The sequence below is a fragment of the Diabrotica virgifera genome, chromosome 7 (genome assembly GCF_917563875.1).
Source record: "Diabrotica virgifera virgifera chromosome 7, PGI_DIABVI_V3a".
NCBI lineage: Eukaryota > Metazoa > Arthropoda > Insecta > Coleoptera > Chrysomelidae > Diabrotica > Diabrotica virgifera.
The window spans coordinates 124,230,223-124,256,807 of NC_065449.1; the positions used below are offsets into that span (position 1 = coordinate 124,230,223).

General features: G+C 33.3%; 1 protein-coding gene across 3 annotated transcripts in view; it reads left to right on the forward strand.

Annotated features, from left to right (window-relative positions):
* The window catches only part of LOC114345343 (uncharacterized), a 1,044,574-nt gene that overhangs the window by 614,069 nt on the left and 403,920 nt on the right, over nt 1–26,585 (forward strand). For all 3 annotated transcript variants that reach the window (XM_050656017.1, XM_050656018.1, XM_050656019.1), the window contains 3 exons: nt 11,260–11,295; nt 11,347–11,543; nt 11,637–11,775. In XM_050656017.1, coding sequence (XP_050511974.1) covers nt 11,260–11,295; nt 11,347–11,543; nt 11,637–11,775 — 372 coding nt within the window. The remainder of the gene's footprint in view (nt 1–11,259; nt 11,296–11,346; nt 11,544–11,636; nt 11,776–26,585) is intronic.

A 26,585-nucleotide genomic window follows, 5' to 3' on the forward strand; every position in this document is an offset into this window, starting at 1 on the left:
ATCATATCAGAAATGGTCTGCGAAGTACTTGGTGCCTAGGAGGAGACTTGTTTCCTGAAGCTGTCACAAAATTAGATACAAAATCAGTTCGTCCTGGGCATTAGTTTCCTCTGAGACCAACGCCAATTTGATATTTGTGTTCAGCGACTCCAAAAACTCTCGATTAGCGATTTAGCAATAACTTATGCATAGAAACCCCTTACAAAATTAGACACCAAATCTTTATTACTCAAGAGATTATTTCTATTCGTATACTTTGACTTAGAATATACACAGCCGGCTAATTTCAGAGAAGTACGATGGCCATTATATTGTTTATTTTTGTTATAATATTACTCTATTTTGGATAGCTTATGCAGGTTTAATAAGTTAAATAAGTACGGACAATACAAGACTGCATTTCTAATATCTTCTGACATCACGAGCTAGCTTTCTTTTTCTAAGTCACAAAAAAACATAATAAAAAAGTCGAAAAATAGTCCTCATACGAGACAATACCGCACTGTCGTGTAGAACATAGTGGAAGAATAGTCGTGGTAGAAAACACAAATACCTGCAATGTCTTATGTAGAAAGTTGAAAGTTATCTCGGTCCCCTAGTACCAATAACACTCTTTAATTTTAAATTGTAGGTTTGATTTGTAATTCGTTCCTCACAAAATTAATGGAAGCTTAATTAATTGTAGTGACACATTTGAGGCATATGTAGGCAACACATACTCAAGTGTATTCGTCGTTGAAATTTACAAAACAACGACGAATAACACTTGCTTGGGCGGCCTATGGTTCACTAAGAAACCCGTTTAAAAGCAACATTCCGAGAGCTATGAAACGGCATTTGACCATATTATGACATACGGAGCAGAAAGTCTCACGCTCACAAAAACAACAGCACTAAAAATGCGAGTGACACAAAGGCGCAAGGAAAGATCTATTCTTGGCGTGACACAAAAAGACAAAATAAAGAACCAAGATCTAAAGAAAAGACAGGTATCACTGATGTGGTCGAACGTATAGCCAAGCTGAAATGGAATTGGGTAGGTCACGTAGCGAGACTAAAAGCCTCAAGATGGACCGGAAAACAATTGACTGGCGCCCAAGAGAAGACAAACGCAGCAAATGATGACCACCAACACGCTGGCTGGACGACCTTAAATGAATGTCCACGAAATGGCAACAAGACGCACAGAACCGTAGAGAGTGGCGAGAAATGGGAGCCATCTATGTCCAGCAGTGGAAGGAAAAGTGTGCGTGATGATGATGAAAAGATACTTAAAAACAAGCAGATAAAGTAAGGGCATATATGTCTCATAAACTCATATATTTACCGGTAAATGACTGAAAACTAAGATAAATAATGGTTAATTGATATTTTTGGTCTGTACTAGTTTCATATGGTGCACAAGTGTGAACACAGAAAGTATTTACTATGAACAGAATTGAAGCATTGGAAGTGCCGAAAGAAAACAAGTTGCTTGGTTAAAATACATTCGTGAGTGAATATCCAAAGCAGGACAATTATTCCATATTGCAAAAAACTTAGAAGCCTTCGCAATGGCCATCGCTAACGCCGGATATTTCTGATATGGCACTTGAAGAAGAAGAAATGACTAAAGTGACTGTATTAATGCACAGAACATTATACAGGTATAACATCGTAGTTTTAGTTTTCTTATAAAATCTTCCATTATTATTTACCTTTCATAGTTATACATTTACGTTATTTTGTTATGTTTTCGTTAGAATATTCTTCCTCTTCTTGTACCGGCTTCTAACGAAGATTGGCAATCACTTCTTTAAAAGCTCCTGTGTCTTTTGCAACGTGAAATATTTGTTCAACACTGAGGTTAGTCCAATCTCTGATATTCCTCAGCCAAGATTTCTTCGTTCTTCTCAAGCCTTTTTGCCCCTCTACTTTTCCTTGAATGATGACGTGTAGCAGAGAGTATTATTTATCGTTACGAAGTATGTGGCCCAGACACGAAGTTTTTCTAATTTTAAAAATTGTGTTCATAAGCTTTCTGCCATGTCCAGTTCGTCTTAACAGTTCTTCGTTTCAGACTTTTGCAGTCCAAGGAATTTTCAGAATACGCCTATATAGCCACAGTTCGAATGCGTCCAATCTTTTTACGGATTGAGCTTTTAGAGTCCAAGCTTCTACCCCATATAGTAGTTGCGACCAAACATAACATTCGACGAACCCCAATCTAATGACCATATTTAATTTCTTATTTGTAAGCATTGACTTGTATTTTATAAATTATTTTTTGAGCTACTTGGCTAGAACAAATGTATTAAAATCATATCTCTGTTTATATTTACTGAATTATAATCTCTCCTCGCATTAATGTCTTTTAGGAAGCAGTGTCTCTGGTAACTACACAGTTAATTACCTTTTTCAGCAAACCAGTACCTGTAGAATCTGAAATTCTTTAATAATTTCGTACATGTTTGGTCTATTTATTAGCCTCCCAACACATATAAGGCCCATTCTAGGCACCAGGTGCTTCGAAGACCGTCGTCATGATATCCGTATTTAGCGACCCCAAAAACCCCGGAGTAATATTGAACTTAGTTTCGCCAATTATTTCCAAATTACAACTTTAATATTTTTAACCACTTCAAAATGCACATTGGAAAATGCATTTTCCTTGTGAAATTATACAATCTTTATTTAGACTGCACCACTTCCGTGGTGTAGTTCACAAAATTTCATAACGCTATTACGAATCGAATGCAACAGATTTCATTGAAATTCATCCAACTACAACATATTGGTAGTTTTTGGGATTTTTACTGCTTCATTGTCTCGCTAATATAATATCCGATCCTACTTTTTCCATGGATATTCATTTAATTTATTTACATCTATTGCAATTCTAATATTATAGGGGAATGGCCTAATCGAGCTAGAACGAGTTAGTTGGCATTGGATGACCTCTGTAATATTTGCAGTTTTAATAGAGAAAAACTTTATGTTAATTGATAGGTATCACAGTGAAGTAAATTTATTGTGTTGTGCAACTGCTGGTAATATTTCGGTGAGTGAAATTTAGTTTGACTGCACTTACTGGCACTAAATATAAATATTCACAACACCATACATATTTATTAAACAACTTTTTGCTTCTCTTATCAATCAATAATCACAACAAACCTATTATTGGAACAACTAATCACCTGTCGATATGCAGCCAGAATTACGATGAGTAAATACTGGTTGCTGAACGTAATATATACAAATAAAAGCTAAAAATAAAAGATCATCTCCAGGGTTGCTTTTGACTACGAAAGCACCCTAACTAAAAAAATATGACAAATTGAAGAGTCTCAGATGCAGAATCCACCAAAATTAAAATGGTAAATAGTAATTTAAACCTGAGACTTTTCGCGTTGAAAGTTCTTACTGGTACATCCTTAATCTGCGACTTTTTCAATTAATAAGACAGCAGACGACGAATATAGAAAACGAAAACGAAACGATCATATTCCGCCTTCATTCGTCTAGGAAAAAGACAGCAGAGGAACTTTCAGTACTCAAACCGAGTAAAGGAAATAAAATAATAAATGATGGTTTTGCATGTTTTCGATTCAGAGGGTTGCAAACCCGCTAGACAGGCTGTTTCTATCATTTCAGGCGTCTTCAGTAGCGTTTGTTAGCGTGCACACCTCTGAATCGAAAAATAGCTCCACCATTATTTTAATGGGAATCTGAAAAATAATTCAAATTTCCCAAATTCAAATTTTTCAAATTTCAGTTTGAGTACTGAAAGTTCCTCTGCTGTCTTTTTCCTAGACGAATGAAGGCGGAATGTGATCGTTTCCCTTTCGATTTCTATATTCATCGTCTGCTGTCTTATTAATTGAAAACGTCGCAGATTAAGGATGTACCAGTAAGAACTTTCAACGCGAAAATCTCAGGTTTAAATTACTATTTACCATTTTAATTTTTATTAAACTGGTGGATTCTGCATCTGAGACTCTTCAATTTGTTATGAGATGTCGCTGTATCGCGTCTAATGGGAAATTTGAATTATTTTTCAGATTCCCTTTAAAATTATGGTGGAGCTATTTTTCGATTCAGAGGTGTGCACGCTAACAAACGCTACTGAAGACGCCTGAAATGGTAGAAACAGCCTGTCTAGCGGGTGTGCAACCCTCTGAATCGAAAACAAGCAAAACCATCATTTATTAATTTATTATTATAAAAAAATATGAGTTCACCGACTGAAGATAACACCACAATGACAAACACCTCACAGCCTTCCACTTCGTACACAGCAGCAGTAGAGAAAAACATACCACCGAAAGTATCCTTCCCCAGCAAACAGCAAGCCGTAGTGATGCACTCTGAAGAAGACCTAAAGTTATATGACTACGTCAAATCTATAGGATACTTTATCGGACCAAGGAATATATGCTTCGCCTCAAGGATCTCAAACAGCAGAATATGTATTTATTTAACCAAAATCGACCTAGTTGAGCAGCTTATTTCCACAAACCCTACTATCACCATTGGAAGCCATATCCTGTCAGTAAGAAAATTAGTCACACCAGCAAAACGACTGATCATATCTAATATATCCCTCAATACCACACGAATAATGAGAGACCGCCCTGAAAAATATAGGACTTCAGCTAGTTTCACCAATATCATTTCTAAGAGCTGGTATCCCAGGAGATTAATTCAACCATATTTTGTCCTTCCGTAGGCAAGTATATTTTGTGCCACCCCATGATAATCCTGAAGTTGAAACATCCCTGATTATTCCATTTGACAATATTGATTATAGAATATTTTTATCCACAGATAAAATTATTTGCTTCTTATGTAAAAAACCTGGCCACACTGCATCAAATTGCCCCACTCCTGAATCTAATCAATCAGAAAATTCGAACAAAACACCTTCCCTTCCTTCTGATATTTCCCAAGCTGCAAATCTAAACACGCCACCGGTAGCTCCACAAGACCATAATTCGGAAATTCCCAATGACACGCGAAAAACTGATATAGCTTTAAAAGGTGCAAAGAGACCAAAGTCAACAGACTCGTCAGAAATAGAACACCCAACCAATTCAGAGTTTATCATACCAGAGCAAGCCACAAAAAAAGCAACTCAAGCCAAAAAGAAACTCAAAAGGGACTCTCATTCACGATGACTGCAAAATATCGTTGGAGTCTAAGAATGCAGTCAGAGACCACTACCAAAAAGATTCTTTTATGTTACCGGTTGATAACTTCATAGCTTTCTTAGAGAATTGTTACGGTAAATCCAGTCCACTAAGTGAAGCACTTCTGTTTACAAAAAATATAGAAGATCTCCTCTCTGATATTACATCCAAGATCTACAAATTACTAACAGATAGATCTCTCAAAAATCGACTCACTAGAAGCATAATCTCGGTATCCTCACAGGACAATTTCGAAGAAGACCATTTCTCTGAAGGTCCAGCCACTTCAGAAATATAAAGTGATCATTTTCAATTTAATCCAATGGAACTGCGACGGGTTTTACCCCCATCTAGAACGTATTCAACAATTAATTATGGACACGAATACACGAATGCTGACATTATCTGCCTACACGAAACAAACTTCAAGCATCACATCCCTTTTTAAGAACAAATTACGTTATAAAAATTCCACAAGGAAAAAGTTTTCCTGTAGTTGGCTGTATACCATGTAATACAAAAAACAGCAAATCCTTTATTAAAGGTATATTTAAAATCCCTAAAAAGGGCTACATCACAATCAGAACTAGTTTTCGACTGGTTTACCAGTCATCAGTGCTTACGTGAAGTTTACATACTAACCACCAAGATATAATTTTACAAAAATATGTGGGTCAAAGCCCTATATACCTGGTCCGTTAAGGAAACATCGGTTAAAGATGCCAATTAAAACATGGATGTTAGAAATATTTTACCATTATGCCCTAGGTAACATCTGAGCTGTAGTGTGACTTCCACCATGTAAGCAAGTCACACTACAGGTCAGATGTTACCTAGGGCATAATGGTAAAATATTTCTAACATCCATGTTTTAATTGGCATCTTTAACCGATGTTTCCTTAACGGACCACGTATATAGGGCTTTGACCCACATATTTTTGTAAAATTATATCTTGGTGGTTAGCATGTTAACTTCACGTAAGCACTGATGATGACTGGTAAATCAGTCGAAAACTAGTTCTGATTGTGATGTAGCCCTTTTTAGGGATTTTAAATATACCTTTTATAAAGGATTTACGGTTTTTTTTTAAATTAGATTATAGCTAGCGGAGGCATATCTATATATATTTCTAAAGACTACTATTGTCAAGAAATACACTTAACTACCACACTAGAAGCCATTGCGGTTACTCTTTGGTGCCCAAATATAATTACTATCTGTAGCATTTACATACCACCTTCCCACAGTCTTACTGAATCTGAACTAATAAATTTAATTAATCAACTTCCAGCCCCCTTTATATTAGTAGGTGATTTTAATGCCCATAATTCACTTTGGGAATCGGAAAAAATATTTGGTAGAGAAAAAGTCGTTGAAAATGTTCTAAACTCCTCTAACATCTGCATCTTGAATACTGGGTCCAAAACAGACTTCAACATTTCTAGTGGCACTTTCTCCTCAATTGATCTTAGCTTATGTGATCCAAGGTTAACACCACTTCTGACTTGGACCACAATGGATTGCCTTTATGATGGTAACCACTTTCCTATCTTGATTTCTAATTCTATCAGCAAACCCAGAGCAAAAATTTCAAGATGGAAATTATATCAAGCTAACTGGAAAATGTTTTCAGACTTCATTGAAAACAAGATCAACCAGCTACAACTGTCAGAAGATCATGATACATCACTAGACTTCTTAGTGAGTTTAATCACCCTAGCCGCTGAAACACACATTGGAACATGCACAATATCGACTTCTCGAAAAACTGTACCCTGGTGGAATACTGAATGTAAGAACGCTATCCGAGAAAGCAAAACGGCATTAAATAAATATCTAAAAAATGGTCTAAACATATATAAGATATATAAAAAATGGTCTAAACAATATAAACATTTCATTTTGACAAAAGGCACAAGATATACATTGCTAGAACCGATATTCGAAAAAAATACTGGTTTAAAAATTACGATTATCCGAGAAGTTCCATAACAACCATATCTCGGATGAAATTTGGACATGCTTGCTATCCGGCACATTTATACAAAATAAAAATACAACGTAGAATGAAGTAAACACTTCTGTTGTATGTAGGTATATAAATTTATTAAAATTCTTAAAATTTATTCACAAGGGAGTGGAAGTACAAAACGTTTTCGGTCAAACTGACCATCATCAGTGTAAACGTCCAGTGTACAAGTAATTGAAATTAGCCACTTCAGTAGGTGTAAAAACCTCTAAATAACATTATTGCTACATTATCAGCTGTATAATAATCGACAATAAGTCGATGTTATAGGAGGCAATAATGTTATTTAGAGGTTTTTACACCTATTGAAGTGGCTAGTTTCAATTACTTGTACACTGGACGTTTACACTGATGATGGTCAGTTTGACCGAAAACGTTTTGTACTTCCACTCCGTTGTGGATAATTTTTAAGCATTTTAATAAATTTATATACCTACATACAACAAGTGTTTACTTCATTCTACGTTGTTTTAACGAAGGTATACAGCCAACTACAGGGTTTACCCTTTTTAAATTTTAAAATAAAAATAATTGATGACAATCTTTGTGATAATTGCAATGAAACGGCGGACTTGGATCGTATACTTTTTAATTGTAAGAAGTACACACATCAGTCGGACATTCTTACAAAAAATTTAAGAAGTTTAAAAGTTTACGGTCCCTATAATGTTATGTATCTTTTGGCACTGAGGGATAAACGTATTTTTGATTTTATTTTGTTTTTCCTATATGACTGTAAAATTAAGTTATAGAATGACTAGATTAGGCTTGTAACCTTAAATGTCTTTCCTTTTGATTGCCTACATGCCTGCCTTACCGTGTGGGGTGAGTATATAGGTAATCAATAATTATTAAGAAAAAAGAAAAACCCTTGAATGAGAAAAGTGTGACCCTTGTCCTTATCCCAAAATTTTAATTAAGATTAATTTAGCAAAAATTCACTTTGAAAATAAAATGTTTATTACATCTATTCTTAACAAAAAGGTCGGTCACACTTAGATAACTTAGATTACTAATTAGATGGTTTAGAGAAGATATATTATGTTTATGCATGTACTATTTAGTTTGTCTCTGGCCGCATCGTCTAATTCTAAAGCCAATAAAGAAAATATCGTAGAATCAGAACCGAGGCAAACCTGATCAAATTCAAACAACTAAAAGCTATAGCGCGACGAGTCATAAAACGAAGTAAAAAATATTGTTGGAATAAATATATATCCTCCATATCTGTTGACGCTCCTTTCAGTCAAGTTTGGAAGAAAATTAAACAGATGCACGGGAAAACAACACACTTGTCAATTTCAGCCCTTAATTTTTATAATTCAATATTAACGGAAGATGACCAAATTTCTAACATCATGGCAACTCATTTTCATAATAAAAGCAAAAATGATCACTACAAAAATACTCTAGTTCTCCATAAAGACATTCCTTCTACTATAGATCTGTCAGATGACTTTCACGCTTTAAATTCACCTTTGACCTTTCAAGAGCTTACTTTTGCGATATCAACGCTAAAAAATTCTGCAGCAGGAACTGACAATATACCATCCATATTCCTCAAAAATTTAGCCATCAATGGACTCACAAAATTACTTTTATTTTATAATTCTCTTTGGATAAACGAAAAGTTTCCAAACCTATAAAGACAATGAATCATTCTTCCACTTAAAAAACCCGATAAATCATCAATAGAGCCAATAATAGACTTATCTGGTTTTCTGAAAAGCATAATATAATTAGCTCGACTCAATAGGAATTCAGACCACAACGAAGTGCAATGGACAATTTAGTCGCAATAAAATCTTTAACATCTAATTTCGCCTCTACAGCAATTTGCACTGACTCCTTAGCATCTATCAATTCCATAAAAAATATTTTCACAAGACATCCAATTGTCCAAGCCATCCATGACTCAATTAACTTACTGACCTCTCAAGGAGTCATTCCGATAATCATCTGGGTACCATCTCATATAGGTATTCAGGGCAATGAAAGAACAGACGCCGCAGCCACATCAGCACTATCATCAACCAGTGATCTTGAAAGTATCCAAATATACAAAGATCTAAAACGTCATTTTAAACATTTAACAGGCAACTGCTTCCAAACCCATTGGAATAGGCTGCCTTCGAAACTGAAAGAAATTCAACCGAATATTGGGAAGGCGGGGCGGAATGGGGTATTAAGTTGAAATTGATTTTTAAAAATAAGTTAGGATTAATTATTTAAGCTGCATATCATTATATAAACTCATTGTAATGTTGTTGACATTATATTACAATATTATTTTTTTTATAAGAACAAGAACAGTAAGTTTGTTACTAAAATATTAAACAATGTCAATTGCCCCGTTCTGCCCCTGCACCGGGGCACAACGGGGTAGTCATTACAAGATTAGTGAAATTAATAAAAAAATAACTTAATAATTGTAATTGTTAAGTCCAATTATTAAATACCGTTGAAAAGTCATTTTATGTTAAGTTATGTTAAGCTAAGTTCATCACTGGCATTTTATTAAAGCCCATAACTCTGGCTCCAGATGTTGACAGAGGTTCCCGAAGTGATAAAGTAGAATTTCTCTTTAAAAATCCATTGACCCAATCTTGGCCGGCGACTTCACTCGTAAATATGTGGGCTAGGCCATTTCTTACAGCTAACTGATAAGCTAAGGTACGCCGCAAATCTATCATCGTTAGACCAAATAATGGATACTCTATAATTTTCAAATAGCTCATGAGTTCATATTCTTGCCTTTCGGTAAAAACAGCTTAAAATTTCCCTGCTGTTTTCTCAATATGGTACTGCGGATCTTTCCTTTTCTCTGCAAGATATCTCCAGGTACTTTGGAGAACATTAAATTGCTTTGTAGCCTTCAAATAACCTACTTAACCAGAAATAACTGCTTCGGTAGCATTATTCATACTTTTAGTGGACCATGGCTGTCTATTCGTCTTCCTTTTTTATACTAGAACCATCTGAAATAGAAGAAGAATAGTTAAATATAGAGTTCTTGTTTAATAAAAATAGTGTGGGGCGGCACGGGGTACTTCCCCATTTCGTCCCAAGTGGACTTCCCCATTCCGCCCAAAGCACATGATTTATTTCATCAAGCTATTGTCACTCGAAAACGATTGGTAAGAAAACGTTTGCCTAGACTAAACGAAAGCTAAATAAATACCCTACAAGTATTACCAACTAACGTTGTAAAAAAACAAGCGTGTGCAACTTACCTTGGTCATAAAAACACAAACAGTTACAAATTATAAGCGAAACACCACGCAACGATAGATTCACGTTGTTAACATCAAGATAACTAGACAAACATCCCTACCGGTCTTCAGTCACACTACACTGATGTACTTTTACTTATTGCTGCTAGTCTGCAGCACGTCATTGATACTTAAAAATACCAATCTTCATTCCGCCCCGCTACCCCATTCCGCCCCGCCTTCCCCTTGACATTTATACCGTCGAATATCTGCAGAAAATCAACCGTAGTACTTAGAAGACTAAGAATTGGGCATACCAGACTAACCCACGGACATTTAATGGCTTCTGAAGAACCTCCTATGTGCCAATATTGACAATGTCAGCTGTCACTGAAACATATCCTAATCAATTGTCCAAAATATCAACATGAACGACGACTTTATGGACTCAAGAGTAGCCTGAATGAAGCACTAAACTCGCCAACTCATATGCCCCACACCATAAGTTACCTACGAAATAAACATATTTTCAATAAAATATAAATGTTCATGTAATGTAAATCACTCAAATCTATGTATTTATTGTATGTATGTATTGTTTATTAATGTATAATTGTACCTGTGTCAATGATCATGTAATCGAGACACGTTAATTCAATAAAAAAAAATATTATAGTTAATATCTCTCCAGGCCCTTGATAAGGACTAGATATTTTAAGTATAAAAGCATATCTTTTATTATTTTACTTTTAAATAAAGTTTATGCTTTTGTAGATTGTGCTTAATTAGGTAATGTTTAATACAAATAAATCAAATATTTACTATCACTATTAATTTTTTTTTCAGATGCTACCAAATGTAAATGTGGGTATGATATTAAAGGTAAGTTTATTTTTGTTTAGGTTACTTTTATTTCCAAAACACTATTTTTAGAAATATGTTCTTGTCCACTGTCATCTGCTGAAAAACTAGAATTGACACAGAAGATGGCTACAAAGTTACAAGTTGCACAAGATGAAATAGACGAATTAAAAAAAGAATTATATGAACTTCAATTTACAGAACGTAACAAAGATAGCAAATCGGCTGCGTTATATAAAGAGATTATGAAGGGATCTGCTCTTGACCAGGTAAGAGTTAACTTTTGTGTTATACCTACATTATACACATGCATTCATTAGAATTGGATTTTTGTTGAAAACAACTTTATTTTTTAATTTTAGAGTTTTGGAAGACCTGGCACAGCACATATCACTCTAAGAGACCAATCTCGCACTTTACAAAGACCAACTTCAGGTCTAAAACGTTTACCAATTGACAAAACTCAAATTGCTGACTCTACATATCAACACATTTTTCCAGGTAATTCAAAGACTTATTATTATGTCTAGTCTATTTTTTTATCGCAATTTTTTCAAACATCTTCTAAGGACGATCCCATTTTTATTACGATTTTATCAAATAGCTTTGAGTTTTCTTTTTAAAATAACAACAATATTACTTATGTGGTAGCATTATGATAGTCGAAGAGCTGGTAGACATTTTTTTGTAGGTATTTGGGGCATTCTGAATTTTTTTCAGATACATCTTCCATAATATCCCTAATACATACATAAATGCAGACCTGCTGGAGGGTAGCGGTCATTTAAAAACCACTAAATTAAAAAATATTTAAAAAAAAACATTATAAAAGATATCTTTAAGGTAATTTAAATTTTTTTTAAAGTAGAGGTATATTATTAAAATATTAAGAAAATATACAATCAAGGCGATTTCCGAGTGATTGTAACTCTGCAAGTTACTTTGCAAATGAATACAAAAAATATTATTGAGGTAAGCATATATTTTGACGGTATTTTTTAATCTTCCTCTTTTGCTCTTTAATTCGTCCAATTTTGAACACAGGCTTCCCCGAGTTTCCTCCATTCGCTTCTGTTTTGTACATTCTGTTTCCAGTGTGTTCATTATATCTTTCTAATGTTATCTCCCCATCTGATCTGGGGTCGTCCTCATGCTCTCTTTCCTGCCCATGGTCTCCATTGTTCCATTTTTGTATCGTGGTATACCACTTACTGCTCATATATCTGGCGTTATGACCTGCGAAACTTCATTTTAATCTGACTATATGTTGTCCTGAATCTTTGATTTTTATTACCCATTTGTTTTGTCTTTAAATTATTTTACTCCTAACATTGCTGCTCTATTGGTCCCTTAACAGCTTTTTGTGTCTTCATTATTTTGTCCATGTTTACTTTGGTCAACGTCCTTGTTTTCATGCGTAGACATGTGAGAATTGTGAGTATGCGCTGGTCAAACACTCTTGTTTTTAATTATTGTATTTTTTATTCTTAAAACCCTTGTTCGTCCATTGCATTGTTTTGAAAACATCTTCCAGTGCTAATGTAAATAGTTTAAGAGAAATAACATCTCCCTCGCGCAGTTCTCTGTTAATTAGTATAGGTTTTGTGGTTTCTTCCATTTGTTCTGTAATTGCTGCTTTCTTATATACAGGGGTGGTAAACTGAAAACTGCATATTACGGCAGTCAATGAGGGTACAGTCAAAATCGTTTACAATGACACCGGCTATAACATACAATCGGATATAACAAACAAAATAGTAGGTCCCGTAAAATGACATACATATAAAAAAAGCATTTACATTGCTCATAACGAACAAATCGGTTAAAGCAAACATATTTCTTGGAACACTAGCAGTTGAAATATTGGTTACAGCACACCTGTACCTCGGAGAGATACAACATCCATTTTTTTCAATTATGACCTTTTTACACACTATATAATAAACAATTATAACAAATGCATGATTTAAATGACAATAGAAACAATGTCCATATCCCAATAAATAACTTTAGCAATAACACTTTCTGTTGAAAAAAGTTTTTGTTACGAAAATGGGCACTGTATTGTATCTCTCCGAGGTACCTACTGATATTACCACGAAATGGAAAGGAAGGTTTTATTAATTTATGGTTATGATGGTACATCCGGGCAGGATTCACTTGTGATATTTTTCGTCCAACCTTTGTGATTAAGATCACAAAGGTTGGACGAAAAATATGGTGTTGTAAAAATTCTAATTATCAAAGGATATTATAAAAACATTAAAGTGAATTGAAAAATTATTTAAAAAAGCTTAGAATATATTTCGTATAGTGGAGTCACTGAAGGTTTTCATGGAAGTGTTAAAATAAATCTGTTGTGATATGAAACAGTTATTTAGACTTTAAATTAAAGTTATTAATTATAATAAAACAAACTAAATAATAGTGTTTTTAAGAAGAAATCTGCGCCTCTTGTCGAAGTGGGCAAAATTTCTTCATACGCGAAATTTACAAACTATTTTAGTTTAAGTGCGGTAAATTAAAAACTCATTAAGTGCTTAACTACTACTTGGACAGAAACTTCTTTTTGTGGACCACTCGATTCAGGTCGGTAAGTGGTTATTTTAAATAATATAATTTAAGAATTACATTTATCGAAAATGTTGATTAAAGTTAAATTCAAAACAAATACAGGTTAACCGTGTTTGGATAAAGAATAAAATATAAATATGGCTGCAGGAGGAAGGCAACCGACTACAATAAACGAAGCGTTTTTGATGCAACAAAATAATAATTTATTTTAAGGAAATTGTCAACGTTCCCAAAACGAACAATTATTATATACAGAATGGGTAAAAGTCAGCAATGAAAAAGATCAACTACATAGTATGATCACGCAAATGTCACCACATATAAGTATGCTAGAAAATCAAATCAAACAGATTTGCAATCAATCAAATAATAACGCTAAAAATACTGAGGCAACGCCTCCTCCCAGGCAAGAATACGAGACTGATGAAGAGGAACTGGCTAAAGAAACAGAATGGGCAAGGGTAAGAAACAGGCAAAAAAAAAGGAAAATAATGAATACCTCATTTTCTCCACCTGCTCCTACAAAAAATGAAGAAATAACCAATAGGCTTGAACCTAAACAAAAAAAAGTCCAACCTCCACCACCAATAATAGTGGAAGGAATTAAAGAATATAATAAATTTATCGAACTGCTCACAAAGGAAATAGGTATAGATTTATAATCCAAACGGTAAATAATGAGAACTTCAAAATTAAAGCCAACGATGAGGATACGTATCGTGGCGTGACAAAAATACTACGAGAGCAAACACCACACAGTTGGTTCACATACGAAGATAAAAGAACCCGATCAATTAAGGTAATAGTCAAATATCTCCCGCATTCGTGCAAACCAGACAGCATAATTGAAGAATTGGTAAGGAGAGGTTTTAAAGCAGTGAATGCTATAAATAAAATTAAGTGGCGTACCAAGGAACCACTTGACATGTTCATAGTGACTTTTGACAATAGCGAAGATATAAATAAAATACATAGTATACAGCATATACTACAATGTAAAGTCGAAATCCAACCATTTAAATCCTCCAAATTAATATCTCAATGCAAAAATTGCCAGGCATATGGGCATACCCAAAAATTTTGCGCCAGACAAGCGAGATGTGTCAAATGCACAGGGAAGCATCATACTAAGGAGTGTACCAAATCAAAAGATGTCAAACCTAAATGCGTACACTGTGGACAAGAGCATCCAGCTAACTATCGTGGCTGTAAAGTGGCTATTGAATTACAAAACATGAGGAATAGAGCAATAGATAAAAAAGGGGGGTTAATAAACATCCTTCAGTAAGCAGGCAAGTTAACGAAAATCTAACATTTGCCAATGCAGTAAACAACGAAAAGAAAAGTGGCAAAAAGGAGGAACGAACTAATAATATCGAACAAAGTCTGCAACTCATATTAGCGAAGCTAGAAAATCAAGAAAAAATCATAACAACACTGGATGAGAGGCTAAAAAGGTTAGAATATAGTGCCAAAGGAGCTATACCTAAATCGAAACAATATTAATTCAATTAAGGTACTAGTGTGGAACGCAAACGGACTCCTGAACCACCAGCAGGAGCTTCAATTAGTTCTACAGACAGAAAATATAGATGTATGCCTCATCTCAGAGACACATTTTACTAAACACTCATTTATCAAATTTCACGGTTATAGAGTCTATCATGCGATTCATCCTGATAATAATGCAAAAGGAGGAAGTGCAGTGATAATTAAAGAAAATTTACAACATTATGAAGAAGCCAACTACGTAACAGAAAAAGTGCAGTTAACTGCAGTAACACTTAGAACTCTTAGATACCCACTGATAGTGGCAGCAATCTATAGTCCTCCGAAACATGCAATAAGTAAGGAGGAATATATTGACCTCTTTACCGAGCTGGGAAATAGATTTATAGTAGGAGGCGATTATAATGCTAAAAATACCCACTGGGGCTCAAGGTTAACCACAACAAAAGGCAGAGAACTTTTAAAAGCTGTGAGTGAATACGGAGCCATAACCTTGTCAACAGGGAAGCCAACTTTTTGGCCTACTGACCCCAACAAAATACCTGACCTAATTGATTTTTTCATAACCAAAAATATATCGCAAAACTACCTGAAAATAGATGAATGTCTAAGTTATGTTCTGACCATACAGCAATAACACTAAGCGAAAACATAATATATAAAGAAAATAACCCTTCGCTAACTAATAAGTACACCAACTGGATAAGCTTCAGACAAATGCTAGAAGAAACAATTAATTTAAACGTTTCTCTTAGAACCGTAAAAGACATTGAAAAAGAAGTTGACCAATTCAATAAAGACATCCAAAGAATATCTTGGGAATGTACTCGAGACATCAAAAGACGCCTAAAAGGATGCAACTACCCGGCAGAAATTAGAACGCTGGTATACGAAAAACGGAAACCAAGACGAAAATGGTTCCAAAGTAGAGCTCCTCAAGATAAAACAATTGTAAATAATCTCACCCAACAACTAAAAAGAGAGATAAAAGAATTTAAAGAAGAATCCATTAGGACATACTTAAACAACCTAAAGAATGAAAGATCCACAGAATACTCACTATGGAAGGCAACCAATGGATTAAAAAGACCAATGATGCAAATACCACCCATAAAAAAAGAAGACGGCACTTGGGCTAGAAGCAGCGAACAAAAAGCAGAATGCTTTGCTACACATCTAGAAAAAATATTTCAACCGCATCAACAACAACAAGAAGAAGAAGCATTACAGAGCAACCATTTGCAAGAAGAAGAGAACATAATGCCAGTAACTGTAAAAGAAGTAATAAAAGAAATCAAGTATAATTTAAACCCGAGAAAAGCTCCTGGCTTTGATTTAATAACAGGACAAATATTAAAACAGCTCCCAAGAAGCAATTGTCAAGTTGACCTATTTAATCAATGCTGCGATCAGATTAAAATATATTCCTTCATTGTGGAAAGTGGCGGAAATAGTAATGATACCAAAACCAGGCAAACCACCACATATAACCTCTTCCTATAGACCAATATCACTGCTACCCACAATGTCTAAATTATTTGAAAAACTTCTCCTCAGAAGATTGCAACCAATTATAGTAAACAAAAAATTAATTCCAAATCACCAGTTTGGTTTTAGGCAAAAACACTCAACTATAGACCAACTCCACAGAGTCACCGATATTATAGAAAATGCACTAGAGGAAAGAAAAGTTTGTTCAGCTTTATTCTTAGATGTTGCCCAGGCATTTGACAGAGTTTGGCATGAAGGACTATTTCATAAATTAGAGACTATTCTTCCAAAATCATACACAGACATAATTAAATCGTACTTAACTGATAGATATTTCAGAATCAAGCAAGATGATGCTTATTCTGAACTTAAAGAAATAAAAGCCGGAGTCCCCCAGGGTAGCGTATTGGGCCCGGTCCTATATCTCCTTTATACATGTGATCTACCAGAATTCGATAACTACTGTTTAGCTACCTTTGCCGACGACACCGCCATATTAGCAGTAGGTAAAGATAACGTAGAAACAGCCAATAAACTACAAAATGCGATAAGAAAATTCCAAAAATTGACTAAGATTACAATGAATGAAAGTTCCAAAAGTGGAAGATTACATTGAATGAAAGCAAATCAGTACATGTTGATTTCACTAATAAAAAAATTCTGTACGCACCAATAAAAATTAATGGACAAGACATTCCGTATGCCAACACAGCCAAATATCTGGGCTTAACCCTAGACACGAAGCTTCGCTGGAAAGCCCATGTAAAGAAAAAGAAGGAAGAATTAAATATTAAATATAAAAAATTGTACTGGCTACTGGGAAGATACTCAGGGTTGTCAACGTATAACAAGATGCTAATCTACAAACAAGTTATAAAACCAGTATGGACGTATGGTATCCAACTGTGGGGATGTACAAAAAAGACAAACTTGAAAAGAATACAAACTTTTCAAAACAAAGTATTAAGGGGCATAGTTAATGCACCCTGGTACATCCGTAATGACGATATCCACAAGGATCTACAAATGGAGCCCGTCGACAAAGAAATCCGAAAACACGCAGAAAGTCATGAAAAAAGACTTCTTCTCCACGAAAATATTGAGGCCATCCAGCTCCTGGACAACTCAAACCAGAAAAGAAGACTGAAGAGGACCAAACCTCACGAGTTGGTGTAGTGTGCGACAAAGCTAATAGCGGAGCATTGCGCGACTAGTGTGCAAGCAACGTGTTGGTGTAGTGCGTGATAAAGTGAAAAGCAGCGCTTTGTGTGATAGTGCGCAATCAAAAAGTGCGCCAGTAATAATAAAGACAACTAAGAAGACATCAAAGGGTAACTCTTGGATATTAAGTAGTTAGTAAGATAGGATAGATAAAAAGTTATTCATTGGTCAAAGACCAGATTGTAGCACTTAGCAAATAAAAAAAAAACCTCCGATTTCGTTGAACCTGCGATTTTCATGAAAATTGGTGAGTAGTTAGAAGATACTTCAAGGAACAAAGGTGACATGATGTTAACTTGCGCTTTTACCCTGGAGGTGGTTACCATCCCTTCTCGGGGGTGAAATTTTGTTTATTAAAAATAATACCAGAAATCGATAGAGGGGCAACTTCTAAGCAAAATTTGTTATATAAAGTTAACATAAATCAATACTTTTTGAGTTATTAAATATCAAAGATTTTATTTTTTTCTTAAAAAATGCATGTTTTAAAGCGGTTTTTCACGTATTACTCAAAAACTATAAGCTTTTGTAAAAAAAGCTATTATTACCAAAATTAAAGATAATAAAACATTTAATACACTCCCCACTTAAAAAACTAAACTAATGTTATTTCAAAGTGGGTTATGGGTAATTGATGTATATTTTTTTCGACGAGTACTCAAATCTAAGTATTCAAGCTTACATAACGGGAAAACGATGCATTTTATAGAATATACTTGTTAAACACTTGTCAAAGTACTTCGGAATACCTATCAAATGAGCTTCAGTAGAAGTTAATAGCATCAAAATTAAGCAAGTTATGATGAAAATAAATGAACCCTTTCGATTTTTTTTAGGAAAAAGTTAAAAATAAAATATAGGCCATTTCCACAAAAATTAAAATTTGTAGTAATCCTCACAAGAATTTCTTTATGTTATCATAGTTAATTATTTCTACAATTTTGACCGGTTTAGAATGCATATTTTTGAAAAAAGGTATAATTTAAAAAAATCAGAATTTTTAGAATTACCGTACTTTTCATTTTCTTTTGATAATAACGCCAAAAATACTTAATATACGTAAAAAAAGATAAATAACTAAATTTTAGTTTTTTCTGTAGCAAATACTTTACCCATTTTACTATTTCCGCAGAGTAAAAAATAACCGAGATAGAAACGTTTAAAATTTCAATTTTGCTTCGAGAACCATGTAACCGGGGCCATTTAACCTTTTATTTTTTAAAAAGTAAGAGGTATAAATGACTATTTTGACGTTTTTTCATAGCCCTTGGAATAAAATTTTAACCAGTTGTTAGATGAACTTGCTACTTTAAAATTTAACGGAGGTATTTACAAAAAAACAATAACATTTTTTAGAAAATTTTTTAAAAGATACATTTTGAAACATTTTTGGTGCATAAACTTTAATGCTATCAACTTGTTCGAGCACTTATTTGATAGATATTTCAATGAGCTTTGAAAAATGTTTAATAAGTTTATGTTATAAAATGCATCATTTTCCCGGTATTTAAGCTTGAATACTTAGATTTGGGTACCGACGAAAGAAATATACATTCAATTACCTATAACTCACTTTCAGTTAAAATTGAAAGGTTTTTCTAGTAAGAAATTTATTTGATTTTTTATTAGCCTCAATTTTGATAATAATAACTTTTTTGTAAAAACTTATAGTTTTTGAGTTATTTATGAAAAATCGGTTAAAAACATGCATTTTTGTCACGAAAAATTAAAATCTTTGATCTTTAAAACTCAAAAAGTTTTGATTTATTTTAATAACTTTATACAAAAAAGTTTTGCTTATAATTTGTCGCTCTATCGAATTGTGGGGATATTTTTAATAAAATAATTTTCACCCCCGAGGAGGGGTGGCATCCACCCCCAGGGTAAAAGCGCAAGTTGGCACCACGTCACCTTTCTTCCTTGAGATATCCTCTAACCACTCACCAATTTTTATGCAAATCGATGGAGGTTCAACGAAATCGGAGGTAATAGCCCATATTCACCTTCAGTGACTGCACTAGTAGTATTATGTACCTACTTAGTTTTGTTTTATATTAGTAGATGTATAATACATATTAATAATTAAAGAGTCCGTTTGTATATAGAATTATTATATTTGCTTTTATTAATAAAATGAACAAAGTTCCAATTATCTTTTATGTATTTGTGGACTACAAAAACTGGCAATGCCGGCCACCTTTCTATATCGGTCAATAGTTCTTTCATTTTTAGCGGCCGTTACGGACAGGTTTTACTGTATATCTTAGAAAATATTTTTTAATTATAGGAAATTCATTTATGTAACGAACTCAAACAACTTTTTTTTTGCCGTCTAGAAATTTGACAAATTCTAGCTCTATTTTGGATGTCTTGATTGTTTCGTTTTAAGACGATGAAGACTGATGAGATTGGTTTCTTGTGTCTTGTTTAGGTGGCCTTCTCTGGTTCATTGAAATCAAAAAAGCCATCTGGGGTGGTATCACTTGAATCTCCCGTATCTAGTTTTTCGCAATAATGAAAAGAAGTTAGTTTTTCAGCAGCGTTAATTACCATCTTTTTCAAAGCGTCCATAGAAAATTCTGCATTTTTTAAGACATTATACCAACGCAATTTAAGGATGGACAATGGCGGATATAATGGCCTCTTCCGATGACAAATTAAGTATTTCAGAGAATCTTTTCTCCAAGCTCTGCATATATATATATATATATATATATATATATATATATATATATATATATATATATATATATATATATATATATATATATATATATATATATATATATATATATATATATATATATATATATATATAACACAAAGGAGCACTCGTAAGTGTAGGGTTTTATCGGTCAAGTGGGTGAAAAAAGAAACAAATAATTCAGCTATTTCATCTATCTATTGAAGACGTTTCGTCTACTGCTCAGTAGACATCATCAGTTCATCTACAAAAAGAGTGGTATAAGAGACAACATCCAAAAGAGAGGTAAAAAAGCACTAGCGTTACCTTAAAAAGACATGTAGCAAAAGATAAGATGTACATAGTAAAAAAACCTTATCCATGAACCAACGTAATGTAAAAGTATATAACATTTAAGTGTATAGTTAATATTTAAAAAACTTTAGTACAGCCAAAGACAAGACCATGTGGTAACAGTCATATATAAAAAACAAGTGGAAAAAAGCCGGCTTGCTTTTTTGAAGTCAAGAATGAACCAAGAAAAAACCAGATTCACTTCCAAAAACTTAGTAGTATTTAAGCATACTTCATTTTAACTTTAGGTAACATCATTAAATGAGTAGAATGCTAATATGCAACTTTGAAAATTTAAAGTCAAATAGTTACCAGCAGGTCATCCTAGCCCAACGGACACACAAAAGAAAATGGAGTTTGAATTATCAGGTGTAAACTGACATCTCGCCAAGAGGCAGGCAACCTTTAAAAAATTATAACAAAGAGTGACTGACAACTGCAGTGCAGCGCGGTAAAATTTAAATTGATGTAATTAAAACAGTTATAAAAGTGTTTAAAAAGTGAAAGTAATATCAAGAAGTAATCCAGGGATGTACCTTATACCTCGTAGACAAGAATCACAGTTTATTTTAAACAAGTGAGGGCACTTCACACAATTATATGGAAAGGTGCCTACGTTAGTACTGGTAATCCAGTTAACTAACTAATATATAAGATAGTACAACAGTATAACTCCCATATATCGCAGCTCAAAAAGCAAGAAAAAAATATGCAATAATTTAAGAAAATTTATAAATCAGTTTAGCAAATTGTAATTTATAATTAATATCAATAATGCAAAATTTTATCCTATGGAAAATTTTAAATTGTTCAATCTATTAAGTAAACTGTTATTATCAAAAAAAAGTGGGAAAAGCTTGAAAAAACCACCAAAAACTTTTTTACAATAAAATAATTTAAGTGAATAACATCGACTGATTCCGCAAGATCAATATTAAAGAAGTGGAAAAAGCCTGAAAACCACAAAACTTTTTTACAATATAATAATTTGAGTGTAATAATACCAACTAATTCTGCAAAATCAATGCATGGTATATTTGACTCAAGTTACTGATGTCAGTTCTCTTGTTAAGTACATTAGAGGTTTTTAATATGAAACACATCTCTAAGAACTGTCTTTTCGACAGGTTGCGTTCATTGCAAAGGATCTTGGCTTCATCAAAGTCCACCTTATGTTTTGTATCTATTGCATGTTGGGCTAAGGCACAAGTTGGTTTTTTCAAATTGATATCACTACGGTGTGAAATTAAACGTGATTTTAAAGCTCGCTTTGTCTGCCCTACATAACATGCGTCACATTCAGCACAAGGAATGTGATAGACCACATTAACTTGTTCCAAAGGGGACAAGGGTGTTTTAGTCTTAGAGAACAAATTTCTGACTGTTCTTGCGTTCTTAATTGCAATCTTAACAGGAATATTATTATTTTTATATAGTTTAATAAGTTTATCAGTAACCTGAGGTTACTGAGTAAATTTTACCGCGCTGCACTGCAGTTGTCAGTCACTCTTTGTTATAATTTTTTAAAGGTTGCCTGCCTCTTGGCGAGATGTCAGTTTACACCTGATAATTCAAACTCCATTTTCTTTTGTGTGTCCGTTGGGCTAGGATGACCTGCTGGTAACTATTTGACTTTAAATTTTCAAAGTTGCATATTAGCATTCTACTCATTTAATGATGTTACCTAAAGTTAAAATGAAGTATGCTTAAATACTACTAAGTTTTTGGAAGTGAATCTGGTTTTTTCTTGGTTCATTCTTGACTTCAAAAAAGCAAGCCGGCTTGTTTCCACTTGTTTTTTATATATGACTGTTACCACATGGTCTTGTCTTTGGCTGTACTAAAGTTTTTTAAATATTAACTATACACTTAAATGTTATATACTTTTACATTACGTTGGTTCATGGATAAGGTTTTTTTACTATGTACATCTTATCTTTTGCTACATGTCTTTTTAAGGTAACGCTAGTGCTTTTTTACCTCTCTTTTGGATGTTGTCTCTTATACCACTCTTTTTGTAGATGAACTGATGATGTCTACTAAGCAGTAGACGAAACGTCTTCAATAAATAGATGAAGTAGCTGAATTCTTTGTCTCTTTTTTCACCCACTTGACCGATAAAACCCTACACTTACGAGTGCTCCTTTGTTATATTGGAATTGACGGTCGTACTCCTTTATGATATATATATATATCATAAAGGAGTACGACCGTCAATTCCAATATAACAAAGGAGCACTCGTAAGTGTAGGGTTTTATCGGTCAAGTGGGTGAAAAAAGAGACAAAGAATTCAGCTACTTCATCTATTTATTGAAGACGTTTCGTCTACTGCTCAGTAGACATCATCAGTTCATCTTAAAAAGACATGTAGCAAAAGATAAGATGTACATAGTAAAAAAAACCTTATCCATGAACCAATGTAATGTATAAGTATGTAACATTTAAGTGTATAGTTAATATTTAAAAACTTTAGTACAGCCAAAGACAAGACCATGTGGTAACAGTCACATATAAAAAACAAGTGGAAAAAAGCTGGCTTGCTTTTTTTCAAAGTCAAGAATGAACCAAGAAAAAACCAGATTCACACTTCCAAAAATTTAGTAGTGTTTAAGCATACTTCATTTTAACCTTAGGCAACATCATTAAATGAATATAGTGCTAATATGCAACTTCGAAAATTTAAAGTTGAATAGTTACCAGCAGGTCATCCTAGCCCAACGGACACACAAAAGAAAATGATCATTTTCTTTTGTGTGTCCGTTGGGCTAGGATGACCTGCTGGTAACTATTCAACTTTAAATTTTCGAAGTTGCATATTAGCACTATATTCATTTAATGATGTTGCCTAAGGTTAAAATGAAGTATGCTTAAACACTACTAAATTTTTGGAAGTGTGAATCTGGTTTTTTCTTGGTTCATTCTTGACTTTGAAAAAAAGCAAGCCAGCTTTTTTCCACTTGTTTTTTATATGTGACTGTTACCACATGGTCTTGTCTTTGGCTGTACTAAAGTTTTTAAATATTAACTATACACTTAAATGTTACATACTTATACATTACATTGGTTCATGGATAAGGTTTTTTTTACTATGTACATCTTATCTTTTGCTACATGTCTTTTTAAGATGAACTGATGATGTCTACTGAGCAGTAGACGAAACGTCTTCTATATATATATATATATATATATATATATATATATATATATATATATGAAATAGAGAATGTGGAAAAATCCCCTTACGAACAATTCACACATCCACCATTTCGGGTTGGGAAAAATTTTTCGAATAGAATCAAAGATACAAACACCAGTTCTTAGAAATGTGTTTCGCCCTCTTCAACCTCTCTGGGCTTATCAATAAAGATGAGAGGTTGAATATCTTTAGACACATTCCAATCAAAAAACAACATTCGAGACCTAGACATAAAAGGTGCGTAAATCTACGGCAAGTCCGACAATGACAGTCTCAAGTTTTAATTCCCTAATTACTTAAAGTAAGTAAAATCTATGTTTAAAAACATGAGATGTAGATCCTTATATATATATATATATATATATATATATATATATATATATATATATATATATATATATACATCCCGCTATTAAATTGGCATCTTTTCACGTTGCAGTCATTTGGCATCACCTAGAAATGCTATCATTTTCTAGGTATAATCCGTGAATGTTCGCTTAGTACACTTCTTTAAGCTTGGCACCGTTGTCGGATTTTCAGTAATCCGATTTATTTATATATTTTATTCCTTACACTATAACGACAATTTGACCCCCGTAGGTCAAAAACATTGCTTAAACATCACTTTGGCAACAACAGGATGTTGCCAAGATATACATTTTTACGGAAAAGACAGTACCTAGTTAGATACATAATATCGATCGCTTCACGTTCCAAGTCTTCCACTCGCACTCAGGTAAAAACCAGTTGTAGGCTCTTTTGTCTGAACGGGTCCCTGAATGAGTTTAATAATTCACTTTTATTGTGTATTTTGTTTCGTTTAGTTGAAATATCAGATTTTGTTTGTAACGAATTTCATAATAGATATTTAAATTATTTTTTTGTTAACAAAAACAAATTTTAAAGTTTGACATTTGAAAAATTAATTTTATATTGCCATTTTCATGACATGGTCAATGGTTAATTGCATTTATAATAATTTAATGGGTCATTGCGAAACAATATACAGTGCGTCCATAAAGTAACGCATAAATTCATTATTTCACAAACCGGACACTTTCAGGAAAAATACCGAAACAGGTCGATTTTTATTTTTAAATTACAATTGATTGGCATACATATCATACTAGTGACGTCATCCATCTGGGCGTGATGACGTAATCGTTGATTTTTTTAAATAAGAATAAAGGGCATGTAATAGCTCATTTGAAAGGGTATGTAATTCTCTATTCAATAATATAATTGTTAATATAATTATTTATACAGGGTGTCCAAAAAATGTTATTTAAATTAAATTAATTGGTATAAAAAGATGAATGTATGTAATTTGTTTAATTCTAAATATATTTTATTGGTGCCAGCAAACATAAAAATGTTTTATTTAAAACCTAAATATTGATTTTCGCTTAAGCGTAATCTTAAACTTCCAAGAGGCAGGTGGATGGCAGCTCTAACATTTAATTTTCTGACAAAAGTAAAACGAATTTTGAATTAAATAAGTTACATACATTTTTCTTTTTGTCTCAATTAATTTAATTAAAGAATTCTTTTTGGACACCCTGTATATATAATTATGTTATTGTTTGTATTAGTAAATAGAGAATTAAATACCCTTTCAAATGAGCTATCACATGACCCCTATTCTCATTTAAAAAATTCATCGATTACGTTATCAAGCCCAGATGGATGACATCACTAGTATGATATGTAATATGCCAAAAAATTGTAATTTAAAAATAAAAATCGACCTGTTTCGAAAATTTTCCTTAAAGTCGCCGGTTTACGAAATAATGAAATTATGCGTTACTTTATGGAAGCACTGTATGTTACAATGTGTAAATTTTTCAGGAAACGTAAAAATCTTTCCATTAGTAGTTAGAGATTCTGATAGTAATACTATATTTATATAAGTATTATGGGTTATAAATGCATCTATTAGGTCTGGATCCCGCGTATGAAAAAAAAGTTGATTAATAGCAAGCTGAAAATTTGTTAATCGCTTAAGGGTGTTTAGTCGGATAAACTTTTATATATGGGAACACTGGAACAGGGGCAGTTTTAATTGTGAAACAGGTTGAAAATTTGGAACGGTCACACCACGAAAACGGCACATTTATTTTGTCCGACATAACAGACTTAAACTCTCCGAATAGAGATTAAACTCTCATGCAAAAATTAGACTGCTATTTATCACCTGTCATAATTCCTGTCATTTGACATATTCTACATGCTCTACTCATTAAAAGGCCCATTTGGTGATAAATAGCAGTCTAATTTTTGCA